The sequence below is a fragment of the Sturnira hondurensis genome, unplaced genomic scaffold (genome assembly GCF_014824575.4).
Source record: "Sturnira hondurensis isolate 20B ecotype Veracruz unplaced genomic scaffold, ASM1482457v3 Scaffold0016284, whole genome shotgun sequence".
NCBI classification, from domain to species: domain Eukaryota; kingdom Metazoa; phylum Chordata; class Mammalia; order Chiroptera; family Phyllostomidae; genus Sturnira; species Sturnira hondurensis.
In genome coordinates this window covers 6,157,772-6,180,087 of record NW_028088915.1, presented here as the reverse complement: position 1 = coordinate 6,180,087, position 22,316 = coordinate 6,157,772, and the positions used below count along the sequence as shown (strand labels likewise).

Below are 22,316 nucleotides of genomic sequence, written 5' to 3'. Positions count from 1 at the left end.
GCTTGCTTTCCGTTCAGTGGCATCAGGAGGAGCAGCTCGAAGCTCCGGGGGGCTGGGACGGGTTGCTGCTGGCGCGGCCGGGTGGGGAGCGAGGGGTTAAGCGGCTTCCGCGAGGGCCGGGCCCGCCCCGCTGCCTCGCTTTCCGCCTCTCCGGGTTCCTCCTCCGTGGGTGACGCGTTCGGGCTTTGCCCAAATTTGTCCCTTCCCCCCTCCCTCGCCTTTCGTCCGGCGCCTAGAGGCACCCCGAAGTCCGGGGCTGGCACTTGGACGTCACCTGGCCTTGGGGTCCTGGGCCAGCCCTGCGGGGAGCGTTCCTCCGAGATGCCCTTCAGCAAAGGTAGGCGGGGTCCCCACGGCAACGAGCTTGGTGCGGAGCCCGGAGACCCGCGCTGGCCAGGTGCGGAGCCCGCGCCCTGGGCTGCGGGCAGTGCGGAGACCCGGCGCCGCGTTCCAGGCTCCGGCACCGCAGCGCCGCTCCGGGCCAGCGACGCCCCTCGGGCCCCTGGCCGGCCGTGCGCAGCAGCCTGAGCGCAGAGCCCTGGGCGAGAGCGTCGGCACTCCGAGCGACCACCCCCCGCCCACCGTCCCCACAGTCGCTCCCCGTTCAAGCTTCGAGATGCAGATGGAATAGGGTTCCCCGGATGGACTATCAGGGAGTTTGACACTGCCGGGATCTTTGCAGCGCTGGATCCGGGCTGCGCGCTCTGACTGCAGTCTGAATTCTCGAAGGGGGCTGAGGGTCGGGGCTGGGGACAAGGCTTGTGAAACGACAGTTTACAGTGTGAGTTCCGCCTCCTTCCTTTCCCGCCTTCTATCCGTGGGAAGTCATTTAATCGCCCGGAGCCTCAGTTTCTTCACTGGGAAAACGGGCGCATGAATAGGGACGGCTGTGTGGGGACTGGTGAGATGGTGCACGTAAAAGCCGTCTCTTTGCGAGCCTAGTTCGGCCTGGACTAGAAAGGCGCCCTCTGTCAAGATCTTCCTCCGGGTGCGAGGGCACCCTGCATGGAGCCCCAAGCTGGCCCACCTGCCTCCCTAGGCGATGATGTCTCCTCGGATTTAAGCATTTCCCTTTGTCTTCTGCATGGGATGGTGAGTGTGCGTGCAAGGTCTGCCAGGAAGTCTCAGATGCTCCTGCGGTCCCTGCCTGAAGGGGGTCGCCAATGTATTTGGCCCCATTTTATGGGCAGAGGGACAGAGTCTCTGCTGCTCCCAAGGCACTTTAGAGCTGACCTGGGACCCTAGGGCCCTCTCAGATGGGAGCCTAGGATAGGGAGGGAGGCTCAAATTTACTTTCCAGTCAGAACTGTCTGACTCCTCTGCCTTTTCTATTTGTGTTGAGAGAGGCTTGGACTCTGGTGACTTATTGTCACTCAAGTCCCACCCCCACCTGGATACAACTGAGAGTGAGAAGTGAGAGGAAGCCTTGATTCTGGGGTATCTGAGACCTGGTACCTGGGGCCACGCTGTGAGCTTCCTCCCTGCCCCACCGCACCTTTCTTGACCTCTTTCGACTTTTCTCATAATTCAGGTTGTCCAGTTAATGCTACAGTTGCTGTGACACCATATCGGCCTTTGTCCTTTAAACAGAGTTTGTTGCTAAGGTGCCATTATGAGCTCCAGATTATGAAGGGGGATTGTTGACAGTTGGGGGTGGTAAGAAGAATGGAAACAGCTAAGAAAAGGGATGATGAGTTCTCTTAAGTCCTCCATCAGCTAATGACGTTTAGTCCCCTGGTTACTGTCCTTAATGCCTCCATTATTCCATATATAACATGGCCATCTTCTCTCAGAGGTTCTTTCTGAGTCCTTCCCTGACCTCATTTAATTGCAATATGGGTGGTCATTTCTCCACCCAGTTGGTCACTTCTCCTGACCACTGTGTCCTTGAGGTCTTTGGTGGCAAACACCTACAAGGCAGAAATGGCTGCTTACTTGTCACAGCACTCCGGGAAACCCTTATGCAGCAAGGATCAATCAGCTGAGCAGCTAACTGATTTTTATATATGAAGATTTCACTTTATGACAGCATATTTTAGTGTATTATCACATCGCTCACGACCAGACATTTACACTTTGGCAACCATGTTAAACTTTTTGGATTTTTTTTTGCTTCGTGAAGAGAAATAAACTGTCTCTTCATTCTGTGGGTGCTGATTTGTGAATCTCCCAGTGTATGAGAAACAGTGTTTGGGTTTCCTGAAGCTTTGGTCTACGCTAGGGTGGGGACTCTGGAGGACTTTGAGTCTAAGACAAAACTTCCCACTTCACTGAGTTGCCATCTCCTATTTGGAAGCAAGCACAAGTGGAAATGACAGGGAAACAGGGTCTGTGCAAGGTCGGGATGAGACATCACCTGGAGCTGCCTGGAGGTGGAAGGTCTGCCTTTGAGGCTGAGCACAGCACTGCATTCCTGCAACTGTCACAGGGCGGAGATTTCAGGCTCCACCCTCTGCCTCCAGGCAGATCTCACTTTGCTCAGGGGCTTGCTTTTCTGTCCACCTGGCACCGTTCCCCACTCAGGAGGCCCCACTCCAGCGCCTGTTTTGCCAACGAAGAAACTGAGCTCCAGGTGGTTAAATGATGAACAAGGGTTGAAAATTATGTTTTTTTTTTTAATTTTGAAATATACAAATGTATTAACTATTTTAAAAAGTGATTTAAAAGTAGGAAATGAAAAGACTTTGCTGTTCCTCCCCAAGACAAAGAGAAGTCAGATGAAGAACTTCCTTCTAGCTAACCTTCTGGAAGGTTAATTACCTGCCAGTTTCCCTTCCCATGCTGCATTCCTGGGTCTTGACAAGTAAGACTTTGGGAGCAGCTCAGTCCTTCATTCCTTTGCTCATTCTCTACATTGAGTCACTTGCGATGCACCAGACACACGTGAGGCCCTGTGTTAATAAGACAGACTTGGCAATTCCCTTCCCACAGTTAGACCTTCCTGCCTCTTCAGCGTGGTCCACAGCGCCATGGTAATGTCAGGCAGAAACTGTGTGGCGTGAATGGAATGGCTGAGATTGGCCAGGGCAGCAGCTGGCAGGTGGGAATGAAATGCAAGCCCTGGGCTCACGGTGGTCATTTCTCTTCTTGGCCAGTTCCAGGGTGTGGGTGGCTGTAGTTGGGGAACAGAGCTGGGTCCTTGGCCAGGGTTCTTTCAGATTGGTTTGAGTAAGGAGAAAGAAATATCCCTGAGTGAAACATGAAAAATTTGTGAGAACAGGAGGGGCGGAAAAAATGAGACTCTGGGAGGAAGGTCATGAATGGGTGGTTACAGCTAGAACCTAGCTATGAAGGGAGGCGGTTCTTTTAAAATAGGATAAATGGGGATTTTTCCCAGGTGATTCAGGTGTGGCTGTGCTTGGAGATTGGGTTCTTGACTAAATTCTTAATGTCTCTTTTAGGTTGGGAAACCTATAAGTATGTCTTCAGTAATCTTGCACATCCCCACCTTCAGAAGGGACAGGGACTAGCGGGTTGAGGTTCTAGGAATGAATAACAATAGATACCAAACCAACACTGAGCACCTTCCAAGTCCTTGGTGCTGTGCTAAGGGCCATATATGTGTTCATTTATTCTCACAACTACCCTCTGGGCTGCCTGGTGTCATTACTTCCATTGTAAAGGTGAAGGGAGCAAGGTTTAGAAAAGTTGCATAACTTGTCAAAGTTCCCTCATCAAACTTGGTGCTAAACGGAGCTGGGACTTTGATGTCTGTATTCTGCCGTTCCAGCACAGACCGCGTGCTAGGATATGATGTATGGTATGGTATGGTGTGATATGATATGCTGTATATTAGGCAGAAACCATACAATATGATGTCTCATTATGAACCAGCAACTTCTTTCACATTAGCATCAAGTAGAGAGACAGACTTAGATGACAGACTCATCCGAATCTTTGAGAGATGTATGCAGACGGATCGAGATGGGCTTGCTCATGAAAACAGCTGGCCTCTGCCCCTCTTGAGGTGACTCAGGACACTGCGGTGAGCTGTTGAGTGCATAGCTCCTGTTGGGTGTTGTGGAGGTGACTGCCGGGTGTCAGACCACAGCTGAACCATGAGCTGATAAGCCCTCTGCTGATCACAAGGTTCCAGGGATGCCTAGAGAACATAGGAAAAAACAACTTATGCCATCGCGGAGGGAGCCAAACCTTTGGAATTCCTGCAGATCAGCTTCTTGCAAGAGGGACTCAATCACAGATAGATCAGCACTTTTGGACCCTACACCAGGACCTCCCTTTCTTCTCTCTCTCAGTGGGAGTGCAAAGACACTGTCTGGGAGGACGTGGGCTGGTCCTCAGTTCTTTCCTTCCTCTCCTGAGTGCTTATGCTGTGCAGGGCACCACCCTCTGCTCTGGGCTGGCTGTGTTCTGGGGTGCTCTCTCCTCTCTTGGAACCCACCAGCTTTCTGGGTGAGAACAGGTCTTCCAGGCCTTTTCAGAGCTCTGCCCTTGACACGACTGCAGCATGCTCCCCAAGGGACATCAACTTGGGCTTGGTGTTCAGTTGGGGCCTTCCATCTCCAGGTTTCCCCTCTGTGGCTTATCTTGTGAACTCTCAGCTGACAGTGTCTTTGCAGGCCTTTTATCATTGATCTGTACCCTTCCAACTTTTCCTGTTGCTCCTTAAAGTGCGTTCTCTGCTGTGGTAGGTGTGTTCCTCAGCATCCAATAGTGCCCAGCCTCCGACCGCCCCGTGCTTTTGTAATCTGTTGCTTCCGTCCAACATCCTGTCCTTTTCTCGGACCCAGCTGCACTCTCCCAAATGCCAACCATCCTCTGTGCTGCATTTACACGTGTGTGCGCATGTGCCCATGCACATATGCACATGCCTGTGTCTCTCGTCCCTTATGGCCCTCCCTGCTCGAGTTCAAATCTCCTCGGCCCCCTTTTCCATCTACTCTGTGCAGATGGGACTTCTGCAGGTGTGTCCTGTCCCATAACCAGAGATTTAAACTTGTCCTCAAAAATGCTTCCTGGATGTTCATGTGTCAGATATTTGGGGGAGGGTCTGTATATCCTACTTCTATAGGGCCAGGTGGGTAGCAAGTGCTTCATAAACACTTGTGCTTGGTTGATTTCTCAAAAACTCCAGTTTCCTCTGGAATGGGTATTTGCAGAGCCAAATAAGATAATCAGAAACCATAATCACGGAAAGATTATGTTCCTCTCCCCACATGTGAATTTAAAATAAAGACAATAGCAAGCCTTAAATGAAAGCAAGATGGACACATTTCTGATTTTTACTTTGGTCACCATTTTGCTACTTTTGGGGAACTATCAAGTTCTGAACAACATTAACAATATCAACAGGTGCTGTGAGCATAAGGTGTAGTCTGATTGGTTAGTTCAGATATGGGGCTGTCTCATGCAGGGAAGAGCTAAAAGCACCAGTAGATCTTTGAAGTGTTCAAGCATCCATCACATTCTTATGTGAATTGTGAGTCTCTCCTCTAACTTCACAGGCCACTGGGACCTTCCCGAGGGTGGGGTCTGGACCTTCATCTTTGTCCCAGCATCTGGCCTTTCTCTTCCCTCCTTATTGGAGCCGGTCCCCAGGAGGTATGGGAAACAGCACCTTGGGGATGTAAGGAAGGCCACCCTTCCTGTCCTTCCCAATTGTTGTATTTAGGGTGAAAGCTGGGTAAAATGGGGACAAAGAGGGCCACAAAAGGGTGGTTGGAGGGTACAAAGGCAGTGGGGCAGAGGAAGGCAGAGAGGGGAGGGGAGGGGAGGAGTGCTCTCAGCCCTCACTCTGCCTGCTGTTCTGCAGGAGTTGTGGTCTGACGTAATGTAAGGGTCCAATTCTTCTCTAACTTCAGCCGGTCCCTCAATGTGGTGGCTCCCAGGTGACTGACTACATGTGAGACCACTCACTCTGTCTGCGGGAATGTGGCCATGTTTACAGATGGGTTGGTCTCTAAGTATTATTCCTTTACCAGGACAGTTCTGAGAGCAGCCCTGGCAGATACCCACAGGCAGGAAAAGTGGTGACGCAGATGCTGGGTGAAGCCTGTGAGGTGTGGCAGCACACGCCTCTCATTAGGAATGAAATGTGTGCAGAAGACACTAGCCTGGGGGCACAGAGTCTAGGTAGTGACAGGTCCACCCATGTCGGTAATTGGCAGGGTGATCTCAAATAAGCCATTTCAGAACACTTGGCCTCAGCCATCTGTAGAAGAAGGGGGTGAACCGAGATTCCATCCAGCTGTGACTCAGAGATCTGTGCTTCCCAAATGCCTGTTGCAACGCAGAGTGCCGCGAGCTTCTGGGCTAAGTTGGCTGCAGGAGGAAGAAGGAATTCCCTCTGTGCCTTGTCCTGGGTGCTGGCCTGCTCTCTCCCAGCATCTCCAGGTCAGAGGCTAAGTTTCAGGCAAGTAGCAAATGAAGAAGTCATGGTCCTACCTTCTCTGGTCTCTGCTCCTGCAGCTCTGATTTCAGGACTGAAATTTGCTCCAAAAGGAAGTTGACGTTGAAGTTGAAGTTGACCTTTTGTGGATGCACATGATACCTATTTAAGCCAGCCTGGAAGTCTCTGTCTCTGATGTGAGGCTGCCGATATCAGGTCTCCATCTCCTTCAGGTAGCACCAGGGCTAAGAACTCTGCTACTCTTCCCAGGGTCTAAAGTAGTCATTAGTAGCAGGTCCTCCCATGCAGAACCTCAAGAAAGAGTGACCGTCGTACATGTTCACAGAGGGTCAGGGGCAGAGACCTAATTCATTTGTTTCACAAATCGGAAGCCCTAGTGTTTTCCATGTACGTTCAATTGTAAGCAACGTAGAAAATGCAGAAAATTATAAAAAATGCAAAAATTGCTCATTTCATGACCCACAGAGGGAAAGTTTTACTGTTTGCTCACAGTGATCAGGCCAGTGGAGGGGACAACAGTAAGAGAGGAAAAGTGACCCCCCTTCTTATTGGCTCCAAACAGCACCTGTGGCTCTCTGGCTGCTTCTTGTGTGTCCAGGGACTAGAGCAAGGGGCACCTGGCCTTGGGGATATCTGATGTCCTGGTTGGAAGCCAGGGTGGGGAAGTCTGAGGGACAAACAGTTTTGTGGCTGTCCTGCCTCATTCACAGGCAGTGCCTGCAGAGGTTGCTCCCGGAGGCACCTGATAGAACAGTTCAGCAGGCGCACTTCCCCCGCCTGGTTTTAACCATCAGTTTGTCAGAAAGAGAGACCTCCTCCTCGCTGTGTCCTCTGCCAGATAAAAAATAAGCAGGTCTTATGGAGGTGTGCACCTGGCCCTTGCTTTCCTCTCCCGATGTGCAGGGTGCAGAGGTATGCTGGCTCTTTGAGGAAACAACTGTGTTCTTTTTTTTTTTAATAGGACCTTTTTAATTTTTTTAAAAAAATTTTTAGATTTCATTTATTTATCTTTAGAGGGGAAAGGAAGGAGAGAGAGAGAGAGAAATATCAATGTATGGTTGCCTCTGGTGTGTCCCCTGCCAGGAACTGGCCTGCAACCCAGGCATGTGCCCTGACTGGGAATCGAACCACGATCCTGTGATTCATAGGCCCGCGCTCAATCCACTGAGCTATGCCAGCCAGGGCACAACTGTGTTCTTTCTTAGGCCTGAATTGCTTTAGTACTTTGCCTATCTGCTTGACGTAGTGAACCCCAGTGATTAGATTCAGGAAGCCCTTCCCACAGCGGCTGAAGTCAGGAAGCTGGGCACGTAGGCCAGTCCAGGCACGGGCAGAGCAAGGTTTCGTGTCAGTCTGTGGTGGGGAGGGGTTTTGAGAGGTGCCCCCAAGGAAGTGTGGGCTTTGAAGCAGGAAGAGAGAAAGAAGATCCTGGCCATGAGAAAGATGCATTTTGGTGCAAATGGACTCCAGGGAAAGCTTGGCCATCAGCACCACAGCCACGTGATTCTTGGGGTGGCCAGATGCTGGCCTGGAACAAAGGGTACAGAACCACCCATTCTCCAAGAACAAAAGAACAAAACCAGATATCTGTGGCTTTTATTCCTGACCACACTTTCTAGTTAACTGGGGAGTTTTTTAAAAAGTCTGATATTCCAGAAAGTCTGACTTAATAGTTCTGGGTTGACGACTGGAAGTGTGAAGAAACAGTACTTATCCTTAGAATATAGAGGCACACTCTGACATTTTTAATCTATTCCATTTCATTAGAAAAATTTCTGAGCTCCTCTGTCTGTGGAGTAGACCATTCACTCAGAAACTCATTTTCACTTAAAAAATTCTGGTCTGGTTCCAATAAATTGACTTCTAGGCCATTAATGGGGACTAAGCAACAATCTTAAAAATGCTCTTCTAGGGCAACAGCTTGCTTGTACTGCAGATGCCGGGAAGCTGTCAGCTGTATTTCCCAGACCTCCTTGCAGTTAGGGTTTCAGGTATGAGTTAGATCTCCAGCAAGATGTGGGTAGTCCTGCTTCAGGCTTCTGCGGTCAGGCACTGGAGGTGGACAGCCTCTCTGTGGGGGCTTCCTGAGCCAGGCAGCTGTGAAAGGAAGCAGTGGATCAAGATGAAAGATGGAGGCCCCACAACAACCGGCCATCTGCAAGTGCCACATTTTTCTGGGGGCATTAGCAAAATAACTATTTTGGGAACACTAAAAGAAGGAGCGTTCGAGACTTGGTAGCTGAGGAAATTTGGTAGAAAAGGCAAGAAACACAATTGGAAGCCAGCCAGCTGCATCTGCCTGCTGGTACCTGCCCTGGCCTATGTGTTCTGTTTGTCACTTCCATAAGCCCTTGAGTCAGTGGCAAACAGCTGTTCCTAGTAGACAGGTGTGGGTGAAATGCTGAGGACGCAGCCTCAAGCAAAACAGACGGAAATGCCTGCCTTTGAGGAGCTTACATTCCAATGGGGACAGGCGGGCAATACACAGATAATGAGAAATCACAGATGTGCCTGATAGGTGTGAGTGCTGCGAAGAAAAGCAAGGAGGAAGAGAAGGAATGGGAGTGAAGGCAGGGGAACTTTAAAAATTGATTTGTAGAGAGAGAGAAGGGAAAGTAAGAGAGAAACACCGATTTGGTGTTCCACTCATTTATGCATTCATTGGTTGGTTCTTGTTGTGCCCGCAACCTTGGCGTATCAGGACAACGCTCTAACAAACTGAGCTACCTGTCCAGGGCCGAGGTGGGGGCCTCTAAAATAGGGTGGTCACTGAGAGGTGACCCACGGAAGGGAGTGAGGAGTGGGCTCTGTGACATCTTTTTTATTTTTTTCTCCATGTGACCTGTTAGGCAAGCTCTCCAGCAGGGAGCAGTGTAGGTGCAGAGATGGGGCCTCCTTGTGTTGAATGCTGGAAGCCAGTGAGGCTGGAGCTGCCTGCGTGTGGGGCGAGGTTCAGAAATGCAGGGAGAGGTCTGGGAGATCAAGGCCACTCTAAGGCCTTGGCTTCTTACTGTGAGTGGGAAGGGAAGCCCTTGGTAGGTTTTAGTGGAGGCATGGAATTAATTATATATATTTATACATGTAAATATATTATATATATTTATAATCACACACACACACAGTATCTGGCTGCCTCCTGAGAATAGGCTGTAGGGCGATGAGGGTGAAGCAGGGAGACCAGGTCTGCTGAGGAGCAGTGATTGTGGCTTAGGTCAGGGATGGAGGGCAGGTGGTTGTAAGTGATTGGATTCTGAGTGTATTTAGGAGACAGAGAAAGCATGATTTGTGGATGGATTGGATGTGGGGTGAGAGAAAGAGCGAGGAACTGCATTCTGGGTGATGTGTAGAGATGGGAGCACTGGGAGCACTGTTTTCCCCCCAGCCACACCACCAGCGGAGGTGGAGGTCACTCGGAGTTCAGTGCGGCTCTGCGGCTGTGTTGAGTAACTGCGAGAGTAGAAGCAGAGGACACTTTCCTGAGGTTCAGTTTCTGTCCATGGGTCAAAAGGATTGGGACTCAGCAAGCAGCCTTCTAGAAAGATCATTGTGCTCTGGGCCATTTGCCTGACAGATCCTTCTTTAGGTAGAAACTGGCCTTCCCAATCAGGATTGATGATTATTATTGTCACCCCTAAGGGATTTGGAAAAGTTTCGATGCAGTTTACATGTGGGTAGTGAGCACAGGTGTTTTCCAAGTTGGTAGGGAAGCATTTGGTCGATTCTCTGGGTTACCGATGTTTCCATGTTAGTAGTGCCCAATTAGCAGTTACATTTCTTTCTGTTCCTCATTTTCCTTAAACTGTGAAAGGCTCAATTGTGGGGGAAGGGGAAAAACCTGCTCCAGGAAGCGTTCCTGAACAAACTCCGCCCAGCCTCCCGCTGACCAAGTCAGCTTCCAAACAGGGCAACGAGCTGCACCTGGTTTGCCTGGGTTCGCCTGTTCTCGTTGAGAAAGTCAGGAGACCCAGCAGCCTGTTCCAGCCCAGGTAACCAGGATGGTCTGCAACCCTATTTACCTCCAACCAAGCCCCTAGCCATAGGCTAGATGACCTCATTTTAGAGAAATGGACTTTAAAACCTCATTAATGTTTGAATAACAGAAAGAATCCAATCTAATTGTATGGCCCTGGGCTATAGACTTGAAACTATGATGATTTGTTTCAAAGCAGTTCTGTCAACAGATGTATTAGAAAATCAAAACAAGGATTATTTCATCATCAATGTGCTGCCTCATCATGGTAACAACAAAGGAATCTGAATCTGCAAATTGCCTGATTTCTGTGTGGAAAATCTAAAACTTGAATGTCATCTCTTATAATTAAAATGGGTCCGTTAGCATACATTTCACCACGAATCATGTTTGCTGTTGTTACATCATTCCCCAGATAGACACAGAGAACAAAAAAATGAAATCTACTTAAAGTTGAAATCAAGTTTTGTGCAAATTCTGGATTGTATAAAAGCTTTTGCTTCATTCAGAAGCTATTTGAATGAAGCAAAAGGTTATGTTGTCACTACTGCTTTATAGGAAATTGACTTCTTAAACTTATAGAACTAAAAAATTCATTTTGAAATGCATACCAATAAGTAATGTACAGCATGACAGTAAAACCATAATCCATTCTACAGAAGAACCAATTGCACTGAGCAAGAAAACAGTCCTTTTTTCTAAAATACTTTCTTAAAATTTATGTATTGGTTTTCAGAGCAAGGGGAAGGGAGAAAGAAAGGGAGGGAGAGAAACATCAGTTGGTTGTGTCTTGTACGGCCCTACCTGGGGACCCAGCCCATGACCCAGGCATGTGCCTTGACGGGGAATGAAACCAGTGACCTTTTGGCTCCCAGGCTGGTGCTCAATCCACTGTGCTACACCCCAGCCAGGGCCTCTTTGGTTGTGTTCCTTTCTCTGGCTTCTGTTAGAAATTACTGAATGAATGGTAACGCCTTAGAAAAAGCAGGTGGTGTGTAACATAATAAAGACATTTAACCTGTTCAGTGCGTGACCAGGCACATACAGATGGCGACTACAATGGGAGACACAATTTGAACTTTATTTGGTGGGTGGAAGTGAAGAAGTTTGACAGCTTTGAGTGTTGCAGAGAATATGGATCAGAAGCGTCTCTGGTACATTGTGATGGGCGTGTAAATTGGTATACAGTAAGGGCCCTAGAAACAGTTTGGAATTATCTGGTAAAGTTGAAATTCACATACCCCATGTTATTCCGAGGTTTGTCACTGAGAGAGGCTCATGCCCAGGTGATGTTCACAGCAGCACACTAATAGGAACATTGCCAAGCAACCAAATGCATACAGAGAGGAGAAGAATGAATTCTTGCTGTAGTCAGTAGTGGAATGTTATACAGCAGTCTGAAGGAGTTACACTCTGATAGACAGTGACATTTGATTTTGCTAATGACTATTTTAAAACATCGTAAAAACATCAGATATGGTAAAATACTTTTTATAAAATATTAATACAGCAAAACTAAACAATATGCTTTTAAGGAATATATAGATAATGAAGTGGTATTTCTTTTATAAATATTCAGACTTGTCCCTTTAATTTCATATGTATATTATTTGTGTATGTACACAAACATACCACCTTTGATTTAGGTATGTTTGATGACTCAGAATTAGTGTTTTTGGAGTGGTGAACACATAATGCAATATACAGATGATATATTCTAGAATTGTACACTTGAAATCTATATAATTTTATTAACCAATGTTATCACAATAAATTCAATGAAAAACTTTTAAAAAGTATAGTCTTCTGACCCACCGGGCATTAATTGTATGTTAGGAAAGTCATTTTATGTGAAAGGCAATGAGGGACTATTGCCTGGGGGTTTTCCATTTCTGTTTCTCTCTCTCTTAAAAAATTTCCTGATACTTTCTTTTCTTTTTATTGTATTTTTTCTATTACCATTTAGTCTCTTTATATCCCCCTCCAACTCCCTTAATCACCAATGTCAAGCCTTCAGAAAAGTTGCAAGAATGGCACAGGGACAGTCTGTTAGCCTCAGTTCACCAGTTGTTGCATTTATCTGTTTGTTTATTGATGCATTTTACCGGGTTATTTTTTCAACTGGTTTGTTGATGTTGAATTAGTTGCAGACATCATGACATTTTATCCCTAAATATTTCAGCACGTTTCTCCCAAGAACAAGAACATTCTCTTACATGATCGCTATACAGTTCTCACCCTAGTTAAAATTTAACATAGATATAAGACTGTTATCTAGATACCAGTCCATAATCAAATTTCTTCTATTATTTCTAAAATTATCTCAATTTTTAAAAAGACAATGTCTTTTTAAAAATCTTTTTTGTGTGTGTGTGTCTAGGATTCAGTCAAGTATCACTCCCAGCCTTATTTAGTCTGTCTTTTTTGCTTTTTGAAGCTATTTAGTCTCTCTAAAAATTTTTATGTATTGATTTGAGAGAGAAGGAAACATCGATCTGTGGTTCTACTCATTTATGCATTCATTGGTTGCTCCTTGCATGTGCCTTGACTGGGGATGAACCTGCAACCTTGGTGTAGCCAGAGGCTGCTCTAACCAACTGAGCTACCTGGCCAAGGCTATTTTAAAAATTGATGTTAGAGAGAGAGAAAGGGAGGGAGGGTGGGGGAGAGAGTTAGTTGTTATTCTACTTATGCATTTATTGGTTGATTCTTGTATGTGACCTGATCAGGGATCAAACCTGCAACCTTGGCTGATCAGGAGGACACGCTTAACAAACTGAGCTACTTGGCCAGGGCTAGGCTTAATCTTATTCTAATATGTTGATATTTTCGCAGAGCCAGGCCACTCCCCACCCCCACGCCACACTCCACCGAGAGAAATCCCCTCAATTTTGAATTGCCTGATTGTTACCCTATTAGATTCAGGTCAAACATTTTGGGCAGGAAAAATTTGCATAGACGATGTGTCCCTCTTACTGACATTATGTCAACAGACTAGGGCAGTGATTTTCAACCTTTTTCATCTCATCGCACACAAACTAATTACTGAACTTCTTTGCACACCGAAAAGTATATTTTTGCCAACCTAACAAAAAAATAGGTGTCGTTTTGATTCTTTTGCACCTGATGGCTATTTTTCTGTTGGCTGCTGTCATTTTAAGGGCAAAGAGGTCAATGCCCTGACTAAATAGTCAGGTACTGCAGGTTTTAAAAATTCTTAGGGCGTATCAGTGTGCCATGGCATACCAGTTGAAAATCGCTGGATTAACATCAGTTCATCCTTTTAATCATGATGTTAATAACTGGTCATTTATATCATTTGTAAAGATAACTTTTCCCCTTTGTTATTAAAAACCTACCTGTAGTGGATCTTTTGTGAGCACTCACGTTATGTGAATAAAATACTCTTTTCCCAGTAATGGTTTTAGCATGTAATTTTGATTTGTGACTGAAACATTGTTACAGTGGCTAAAAAATGGCCACGTACTAATCCTGACATTCTTTTGTAAGGAAGAGAAGTTCTTACCTAACTTCTTCTCTAAAATAGTTTTATTTTCTTTTGAAATTTTATTAATGGCTACAAGAGTATTAGTATGGATTCAGGGATTTAAAAAATTATTATTGCAACCCTGGCTGGTGTAGCTCAATGGATTGAGTGTGGGCCTGAGAACCAAAGGGTCACCAGTTCCATTCCCAGTCAGGGCATGTGCCTGGGTTGTGGGTCAGGAACCCAGTTGGGGGCACTCAGGAGGCAACTACACATTGATGTTTCTCTTCCTTTTTCTCCTTCCCTTCCTCTCTCTCTCAAAATAAATAAATAACATCTTTAAAAATTATTATAATTATGCATTATAATCCATTGCTGACATCATTCATTTTGATGCTTAAATTGCCCCAAATTTGGCTGAGAGCACTTTCCAGCTGGCTGCCATGTCCTTTTGGCACATCATTATCCATTTTTGAACTCTTCCTTATATTCTGCCACAAGCAGATGATGAAGGTTCATTCAGCCTTGGGATCAGGGATGTCCCCCAGGAGCCCTAGTTACCTTTAGTGAAGAATGACAGAAACCAAGGTTTGGGTTCTGGTGTGCTGCTTGCTACTGGAGTATCATTGTTTCTAGGACCTTTTCAATGGAGAGAGCTAGGAACCAGATTTTTTAAAAATCATAAATGCTTGCCACTATCTCTTATTCTAGTCCAATACCAGACAGTTCTTCCTGTCCCATTCCATAGTTGTATCTTCCATTTGCTTTTTATATTTTCTCCAGGAGTGTTTTTTTAAAATCTTGAATTTCCTTTATTTCTGGTATTATTCATTAGAAAAACAAAATCCTCAAGATTAATATCTAATTCCCCATGAGTAATGACATTGAGGAGACCCTAAATTCAGCACAGAGGTGACGGCTTAGGATCCAATCTCCTGGGGCTTTAAAAAAATCTGTGCAGAACAGAAAGTCTGGAATATTCTGTGTTCTTTCCATGTATTCCTATCATTTCACAATGAATGTATAGTACTTTTTAAATAACACATATAACATTTTAAGGCAAAAACCCCACATACAGATTGGATGTGAACATTTTGGTGTATGTTGTATAACACCATGTATATGTCATATATATTGTGGGACAGGAAAAACAACTGTTCCTCTATACATCTAGGTTGTTGACTGAGACACCCCCACCTCCAATTAAAAAATTAACAGGAGGGAAAAGACCCCAATTTTAATTATGGATGTACCTACTTTCAGGAGTCCCACAAAGATGAGACTCAAAAGACTGTCAAGTAATAAGGTTAAGGTACCACCACGCTGAGCTAAAGAAAGGGACAGGCGTCTGGGGCTTCGAAGGGGAAGGAGAAAATTCATAGGAAGGTAAGAACAGGAAACGTATGGTAAATAAGGTTTGCCGTGCTGTGCACACAAGTCTGTCAGGTGCCCGGTGCTGAGATCTCTGGTCATTGGTAATGGCTTTCTCCCTCGTACACGCCCCCTTGCAATTTCTAATGTCAATTTCCCTTGCAAAACGGTAACTTGTTTTCAGGGCTTCTACTGTGTCTACAGTTTCTCAAAAATAAACCTAAAATAACCCTTAGGTCAACGAGGCTTATTTGGGGGTGGCATATTCTGGTACCCTTCTGTGGACTTAATGGGAGCCAGGCATTGTGGGGACCGGATGATCAAGGACCCAGAGATGACGGGGACAGACAGAGGAAAGGGCTCTGTGGGTCTCGCTCCACGTTGGGAGGGCAGGGAGGGGCCAGCCCTGCTATTCAAGCCCTGTCTCAAGACACCCTGCTTCCCTCCTGCCCGCGCCAACCTTCAGGTCTCGGTACCAGAGATCGCTTGTCAGGACGGGGACGTGGGGCTGGAGCCACCCCGCAGCCGGGGATTGGGGGGAAGGGTAACGGGGCATGGGGATGGGAACAGGACAGACAGCCCGTCTCTCCGTCGCTCGGATTGATGCCGGGCGCGAATGCCAGCCTGGGCTGGCAGTGGAGAGGTCAGCCAGGGACTCGCTAGCCGGCCGCGGAGGGCACGAAGGGAAAGGGCGTGACAGAGCGGGGCGGGGCCGGGCCTTGGATGGGCACGTGGATTGGCTGCAGGCGCGGAGCACCAGCCGATCAGAGCAGGCCCCACCCCACCTGGACGCGGTGCACGCCGCGTTCTCGGGTCGCTGCCCCAGCCTGCCCTGCGCCGCACGTGGGTGCGGTTCGTTCACGTGGGTCCCTGCTAGAGGTTTAGTGCGTATGGTTCCTGTGAACTGCTTGCTTTTTCCTGGCCAAGCCTCCCTCCCCCACCCCGCCCCGCCACGAGAAGCCCTGGGCGCGGCCCTGCTTTGTAAAGTCCCCGGAGGAAGTTGGTCGGCAGGTGGTTTGCTGAATCCTGGGACTGGGTGGGGCTGGGGCGGGTGGCTAGCCAAAGAAGAAAACGATACAGAGGGACATTAAATAAAACGAACGTGGGCGATTGCGTGAGAACATGCAGTGTTTTTATGTTTGGGGCCTGTTTATATAAACAGTCTTTAGGTGCCCTACGTTGCGTTTTCCTCTTTGGCAGAAAGATGTACCCAAACCCGCTGGAAGTGTACGAAACGTTCTGTGTAACTGAGTAAACAGCCCAGGCAGCTGTCGTGGGAAGATGCCTCCTGAGGGTTGAGGGCCACAGTGTTCTCCTGAAACCGAAGCCACCTGTTGGATGTAGCACTTCCAACCTCTAGTTTGGGTCCAGTACCCAGACCCTTCACCCCCAGGGCCTAGAATGCACTGGGACCCTGACTACATCAGACTCTTCCTTGAGAGTGACTCAGCTAGTGAAGGGCCGAGAAACCATGAGTGGGGATGTTTGGCCCAGACTGTACAGGCCCAGAGTGCACCTGAGCTTTTATGTAATATGTGTTTAGGATTGTCAACGAGAGATTAGACTGGTCCGTTTGCCTGAGGGGAACGAGAGCTACTTACCAGAGATGAATTTCAGGTCAGTTACAGAGAGGGGGCAGGAATGAAGTTTCTGGAGTTCCATCCAGGAGCTAGGTACAGCTAAGTATTTACATATATCAGTAAGAAAATGGAGGAGCTAAGATTCAAATTTTCATTTGCCAGAATCCAAACCTCTTGCCTTTTCATGACGTGTCTGTTGTAACGGAATGTGTTATTTTGGGAATAATGGTCGACATAAGGGTTTCTGTATTGATTGAACTCATTGGACTAGTCTAGAGGGTTCATTCAGCCCTGTTTTAGCTGTGCTCCTACCTGCAATGCTGAGGGAGGTTGTACTGGGCCAGGGAGGGTACCAGAGCTATACGGGGTGGAGGAGGCCTCCTATCTTACCAGGAAGTCAGACTTTCCAGCAGGGCATATCTCTGACCCATTGTCCCTATAGGTGCTGTCACAGCTGTTAAAATGACTTTGACATTAACAGATATGATCACAGTATCCTGCTGTCATCTATTTTTTCTTACTGCCTCCTAGTCTGCCCTTTTTTCAAATCAGTCACTCCTTCCTCTTGTCTACCCCCTGTACCTAGACCAGGCCTGGAGTGGGACCAACACAGTAAGAATGAGGACTGGGGGAGTGAATAACTGACCTGAGTGAATTTTACTCCCTGGCAACACCAGCTACAGTGCCCTGAAAAGTCGGGAGGGAAACACCTGAGCTGGTCGGATTCTTGTTGTGACCCTCAATGTCTGATATTTCACTCTGGAAGTTTGTAGGGAAGATGCATAAAGATCAGAGGTCTTGGGTTCATTTTATGAAATAACAGTGTCATATTTTATGAAAAGACAAGAGCACTGTAGGAGTTTATTTTTGTCTCTGCTATTTGTATTAATTTGTCAGATAAAACCCATTTTAGCATCCCTGAGAGGAAGGGAGGGGTATGGAATGGGTCTAAAGAAGCAGTATCTGTTTTTTCTGGACCTCTAGCAGACCTGGTTACAGTTTCTTACCAGAAACACAACTGGAATTTGCCTGGACACAATTTATGGAGCTCTAGAAGCTGTCTATCTCTGAAAGTCCACTTCCCTTCATTTCAGTAAGTCACCTGGTTATTCATCCTCAGCCTCCTAAGTCTTCATTCTCTCCTCTGCCTCCAGGGTATGAAGTCACTGGAGCTCCCTCAGCCCTGCCCAGTCCTAAGCAAGGCTTAGAGAAGGTCACTTGTTTCTGTTTGGCGGCCTCCTTCTGGTCCCGTTCTTCATGGGTTAGTTTCTCAGTCTCAGGTCCTTTCCTGTGCTCTCCTGCAAATTCCTCAGATCCCTCATTGTCATCTTTAAGTAATAGTTAGTAGCTCAGTTTGCATAGTAACTGACCTCAAAGGTCTTTAACACAGGAGAATTGTATCCTAGTGATGGACTTCAGGGCTAAAAAACTTAGGGTTGGAGTAGGGGCAAAGGTTAAAGCACATTGTTCTTTTGTTCTTAGCTTCCCCCATCCTCCCAATGCCAACATTCTCTTCCTAGAATAGCTTCTGTGGGGCAGCTGTGAAGGTGGAGGTAATGAGCGCCATGGGAGACTAGTCATGAGATCTCTGCTTTGTTCCTGCTTACTGAACCCAGGCCCTGGTCACCCCCCTAACCATCTTTGAGTTCCATTATAAAGGGGCAGGGATTCATTTAATAAGCTCAAACTCCCCTTCCTCCCAGGCTCTAAACTGGAGTCTGGGAGTGCAAGCTAAAGAGGTGGGCTCTGGAGTTAGGCTTTCTGGGTTCAAACACCAGTTCTACCACTTAGTAGCTGTGTCATGTTGGAGAAGTTCCTTAACCTCTCTGTGCCTCAGTTTCCTCACCTGTGGTTGTGAGGATTGTGCTCAAAACACTCCAAACATGGCCTGGCACATGCTTGGTGCTCCATAAGTGGTAGCTATTCATTTCTGTGTTAGAGAAGACCTCAGTCCAGTGATGAAAGTTCTGCAGTTGTTGCCACCACCTGCTTCTGTATGAGCTTAAATGGTCTGGAAGGTTCAAGGACAGGGGGTAGCACAGCAGGTGTCTCAAGTGCTATCTGGTCTTCTAGGCCTTCCCTGCCCCAAACCATGCCGTCTGCAGTGATCCACCCACCCAAGACAGCACATCCCAGAGTGGTCCTTAGCCGGACACTCCTTCCTGTCCTCCCCAGTGTTCTCTAACGCAGTGCCCCCTCAGACTTTCTTGCCAAGATGCAGCTGCTTGGTGGTCAGTGGTCAGTGTGACCGAGTCTCCATCCTTATGGTCTTACCTATGGGATTGTAATGGGTTATGTGGTGGCTACAAAGCAGAACTGAGTGTTAAGTTTCATAAAAGGAGGAATGAATGTGGCTTAAAATTGGGCCACAGTCGTTGGAGTTGTCGGAAGGGGGTAGGAGACAGGGGTCATAGGTAGGTACAGAAGCAGACCCATCCTCCCTTGGTAGTTTTGATGTTTGTCTTGGGCATGTGGTCCCCAGGTTGCCTTGGGTGCCCTGCTGACCGGTGGAGGGGGAGGTGGCAGAGGTGGCAAAGGGGGCTGTTGCCGAGGACTAGAGGGAGGCTTACAAGTGTGCAGAATCTTAGAAAACCCTAAACCAAGCAAAACAAAACTTGACACCCTCTACCTCTTGTGCCCTGACACAAAATCCCAGTCACTGAGCACTGTGTACAGAATTGGCCACGAGAGTCAAGAGACCCTAGGGACCAGGCGCCCTTGTCTTACTCCCAATTTCATTTTTATAAAGTTTCACTTTGTAGGTGCGCTACCTTAAACCTTTCCCAGCTTCTTTGAGGTTCTGGGTCTAGATACTGAGAAGATTGAAATATTTATTGGTAGTACGTGTGGCTTGCTCTCTGGGAAGACTTTTCCTACTTGCAGAAACCACACATTAATAACATTTTGGGAATCTTTTTTGTGTTGAATTTCCTGGACTTCTGTTTGGGGTTGTTTTGGAGTGGCGGGACTAGGGGGACGTGCTTTGGGGGCTGCCCTCTGAGTCTTTTGATGAGGAGGCGGGTGGATTTGCTTTCAAGCAGGGGGCCTATGGAGGAGTGCAAGGAGGTGACCTCAGGACAGGATGGGTGGAGGTACAGAAGAGGGAGAGGTTTCTGCAAAATCAGAGAAGGTTACCGATCCCAGACCCCAGAGCTGTGCCCTGAGAACTCTCCCTTTACTCCACCAGGTGGGCAAGGCAGGGTTCACCTCGTGTTCTTCCTCAGTCACCAAAGTGTTGCTTCGGGTACAGGAAGAAAACATTACAACTTTGCTCTCTATTTATTTTTTAGCACATTGTTTTTACTTTCTGATTTTTGTCTAAGTTTTATAATGTATATAATAGATCAGTGCAGCACTACAAGGGTGTAAGTTACAACTGAAGGAACATTTGATTGGGAGTTAGCAGTTTGTGATAAAAAACTTTGGGCACCACTGCTGAAAGGAGTGACGGCAGAGCGCCAAACAACCAGGGTTTCTCAAATCCGACTGCCTGTGACTCATTGGAGATGCTGTTAAGATGTAAATTTCTATTCAGTGGGTCTGGACTGGAGCCCAAAATTCCTCAGGAGAAGGCTGACTCAGGAAAAGCAAGATGGTGTTATTCCCTTTTGGTGCAATATTCCATCTGGTGTCTTAGTCAGAGAGGGAAACCCCAAAGCCAGCAGGGGGTGAGGACCAGAAGCTTTGTTGTCTCCTAAGTGGAGCACCCAGAACTTACCCTGACGCTGTGAGGAAGTCTCCATGCGGTGAATCATCAGAGGAGGTGCAGGCATCTATTCCAGAAGGGGTGTGTCATTGTTAACCTGACTTCGATTTACTTCCTGGTCAACGTGGCTCTGGCAGCCCACTTCACAAGAAGGAAAGGGGTGTGGCCAGCAAAAAGCAGAAAAGCTGATACCTCTGAAATGGGAGATGGAGGAGGGTGAACAGGTGCGCTCATTATAGCTGGGGGTGTCCCCTACTGCCATCTGTGCTAGGTGGACTCAGTCCTCAATTACCTTTCTTGCCTCAGTCCCGGGAGGCCAGTGTTCTTTTTATCACTTAGCAAGTGAGGAAACCAAGGTCCACTCTGGTTAAGTGCCTTATCAAAGATCTCAGACTTTGTAAGTAGTAGAGCAGGGCAAATTCTTCTGACTGTGTGCACAAGTGCTTCTTTTATTTGAATAAAAACTGCTTTTATTTTGGGAGCCAGTGAAAGTTCAAGAGACTTGAACTTTTGAGGATTTCAGTTTCCATGCATTCATTCATTCCTGTGAATATCTGCAATGTGTTCAGGACTAAGTGTTCTGAATTCAGAAATGAACAATGCAGTCCTTGGCCTTCATGAGAGAGATGGAGAAGCAAAGATGCATGTACCAAATTTTGTTGAGTGCCGTCATGGGGCCGGGTCACTACTCTATGGGCGGGGCACTGCGCTATGGGAGGGCCCCTGGGTCCACAAAAGGGACAGCAGAGGAGGTTACCAGGTGGAGCTCTCTAGGCTGAGAGCTGAAGAGTGAATAAGAAGGGGGAGGCAGTACTGGGAGGGGAGTCAGTGTGCAGACATCAGGAGTTTCTCCTCAGTATCACCAAAACAGACAGGATGGCAATTAATTGGTTTGAAACCTAATAAAGATAATCCTAATCACGTGCGCTCATCGGTTTTATGTCTTCTTGCTGGATTGGCCCATTCAATCACTATGAAATGTCCTATTGAATGCTGCTAATAGTCTTTGTTCTGAAATTTACTTTGCTGTTATTATAGCTACTCGCTTTTCTGTGGATCGATATTTGCACGGAGGAATGTTTCCCCCATCCTTTTAACTGTCCATGTGTTCATATTTAAAGTGGATTTCTTATAGCTGGCCTTGCTTTTACTTTTTATCCAGTGTGATTATGTCTTTCAGTTAGTTTTTAGACCATTTATGTTTAATGTGATTATAAACTGTTTTCAAGCACAAGAACCAAAAGCTCACTGTCTCTCATTCCCTTCGGGGGACAAAGATGGGGGTCAACAAAGGTTGTTCTTCTAGTCTGTTCTGAGCCAGAGTCTGGATTCAGGTTTGGCCTGCTTGCTCTAAAGATTTCCTCAGTAGTCGGCCTGAGAATCAGTGACCTGGGTGTGGAGCTGAGGTCTTCAGGTTTGGAGAGCTGGTGTGAGGAAGGACGGGCCAGTGAGCAGGTAGTTTAGGAACGCTTTCTCCCATGCTCTCACCTACATCCTGTCATTGGGGGCCTCCGACCTTTCCCCTTTCTGGCCTGTAAAGCCCAGTGGCCCCACGATGACACCCCAGGATGGTAAAGAGCTGATTAGTGTACGAAAGGATGAAGAGCCAAACAATGTACTTATGGAAGGCACACTACCTCAATGTAAATCTTACGGTGGTCTGGGGGTGTGGTGAGCAGCCCTGACCCAGCTTGAGAAAAATCTCTTTGAAAACAGAAGTTTTAACCCTTTACCTCAAGGCAACGCTTTCCCTAAAGTGTGATGGCCAGGCCAGGTTTAGATGGGTCACAGCAGAAGGGTTGCCTCTGGGTGTGGGGAAGGTGAACATCCGT

The 22,316-nt window shown here is 47.2% G+C and overlaps 1 protein-coding gene across 1 annotated transcript in view; it reads left to right on the top strand.

Annotated features, from left to right (window-relative positions):
- Positions 1-230: 230 nt before the first annotated feature.
- PFKFB3 (6-phosphofructo-2-kinase/fructose-2,6-biphosphatase 3) overlaps positions 231-22,316 on the top strand; it is a 72,059-nt gene continuing 49,973 nt past the window's right edge. The window contains exon 1 of the mRNA XM_037065989.1: positions 231-337. Within this exon, the coding sequence (XP_036921884.1) occupies positions 322-337 (16 nt within the window). The 5' untranslated portion in view covers positions 231-321. The remainder of the gene's footprint in view (positions 338-22,316) is intronic.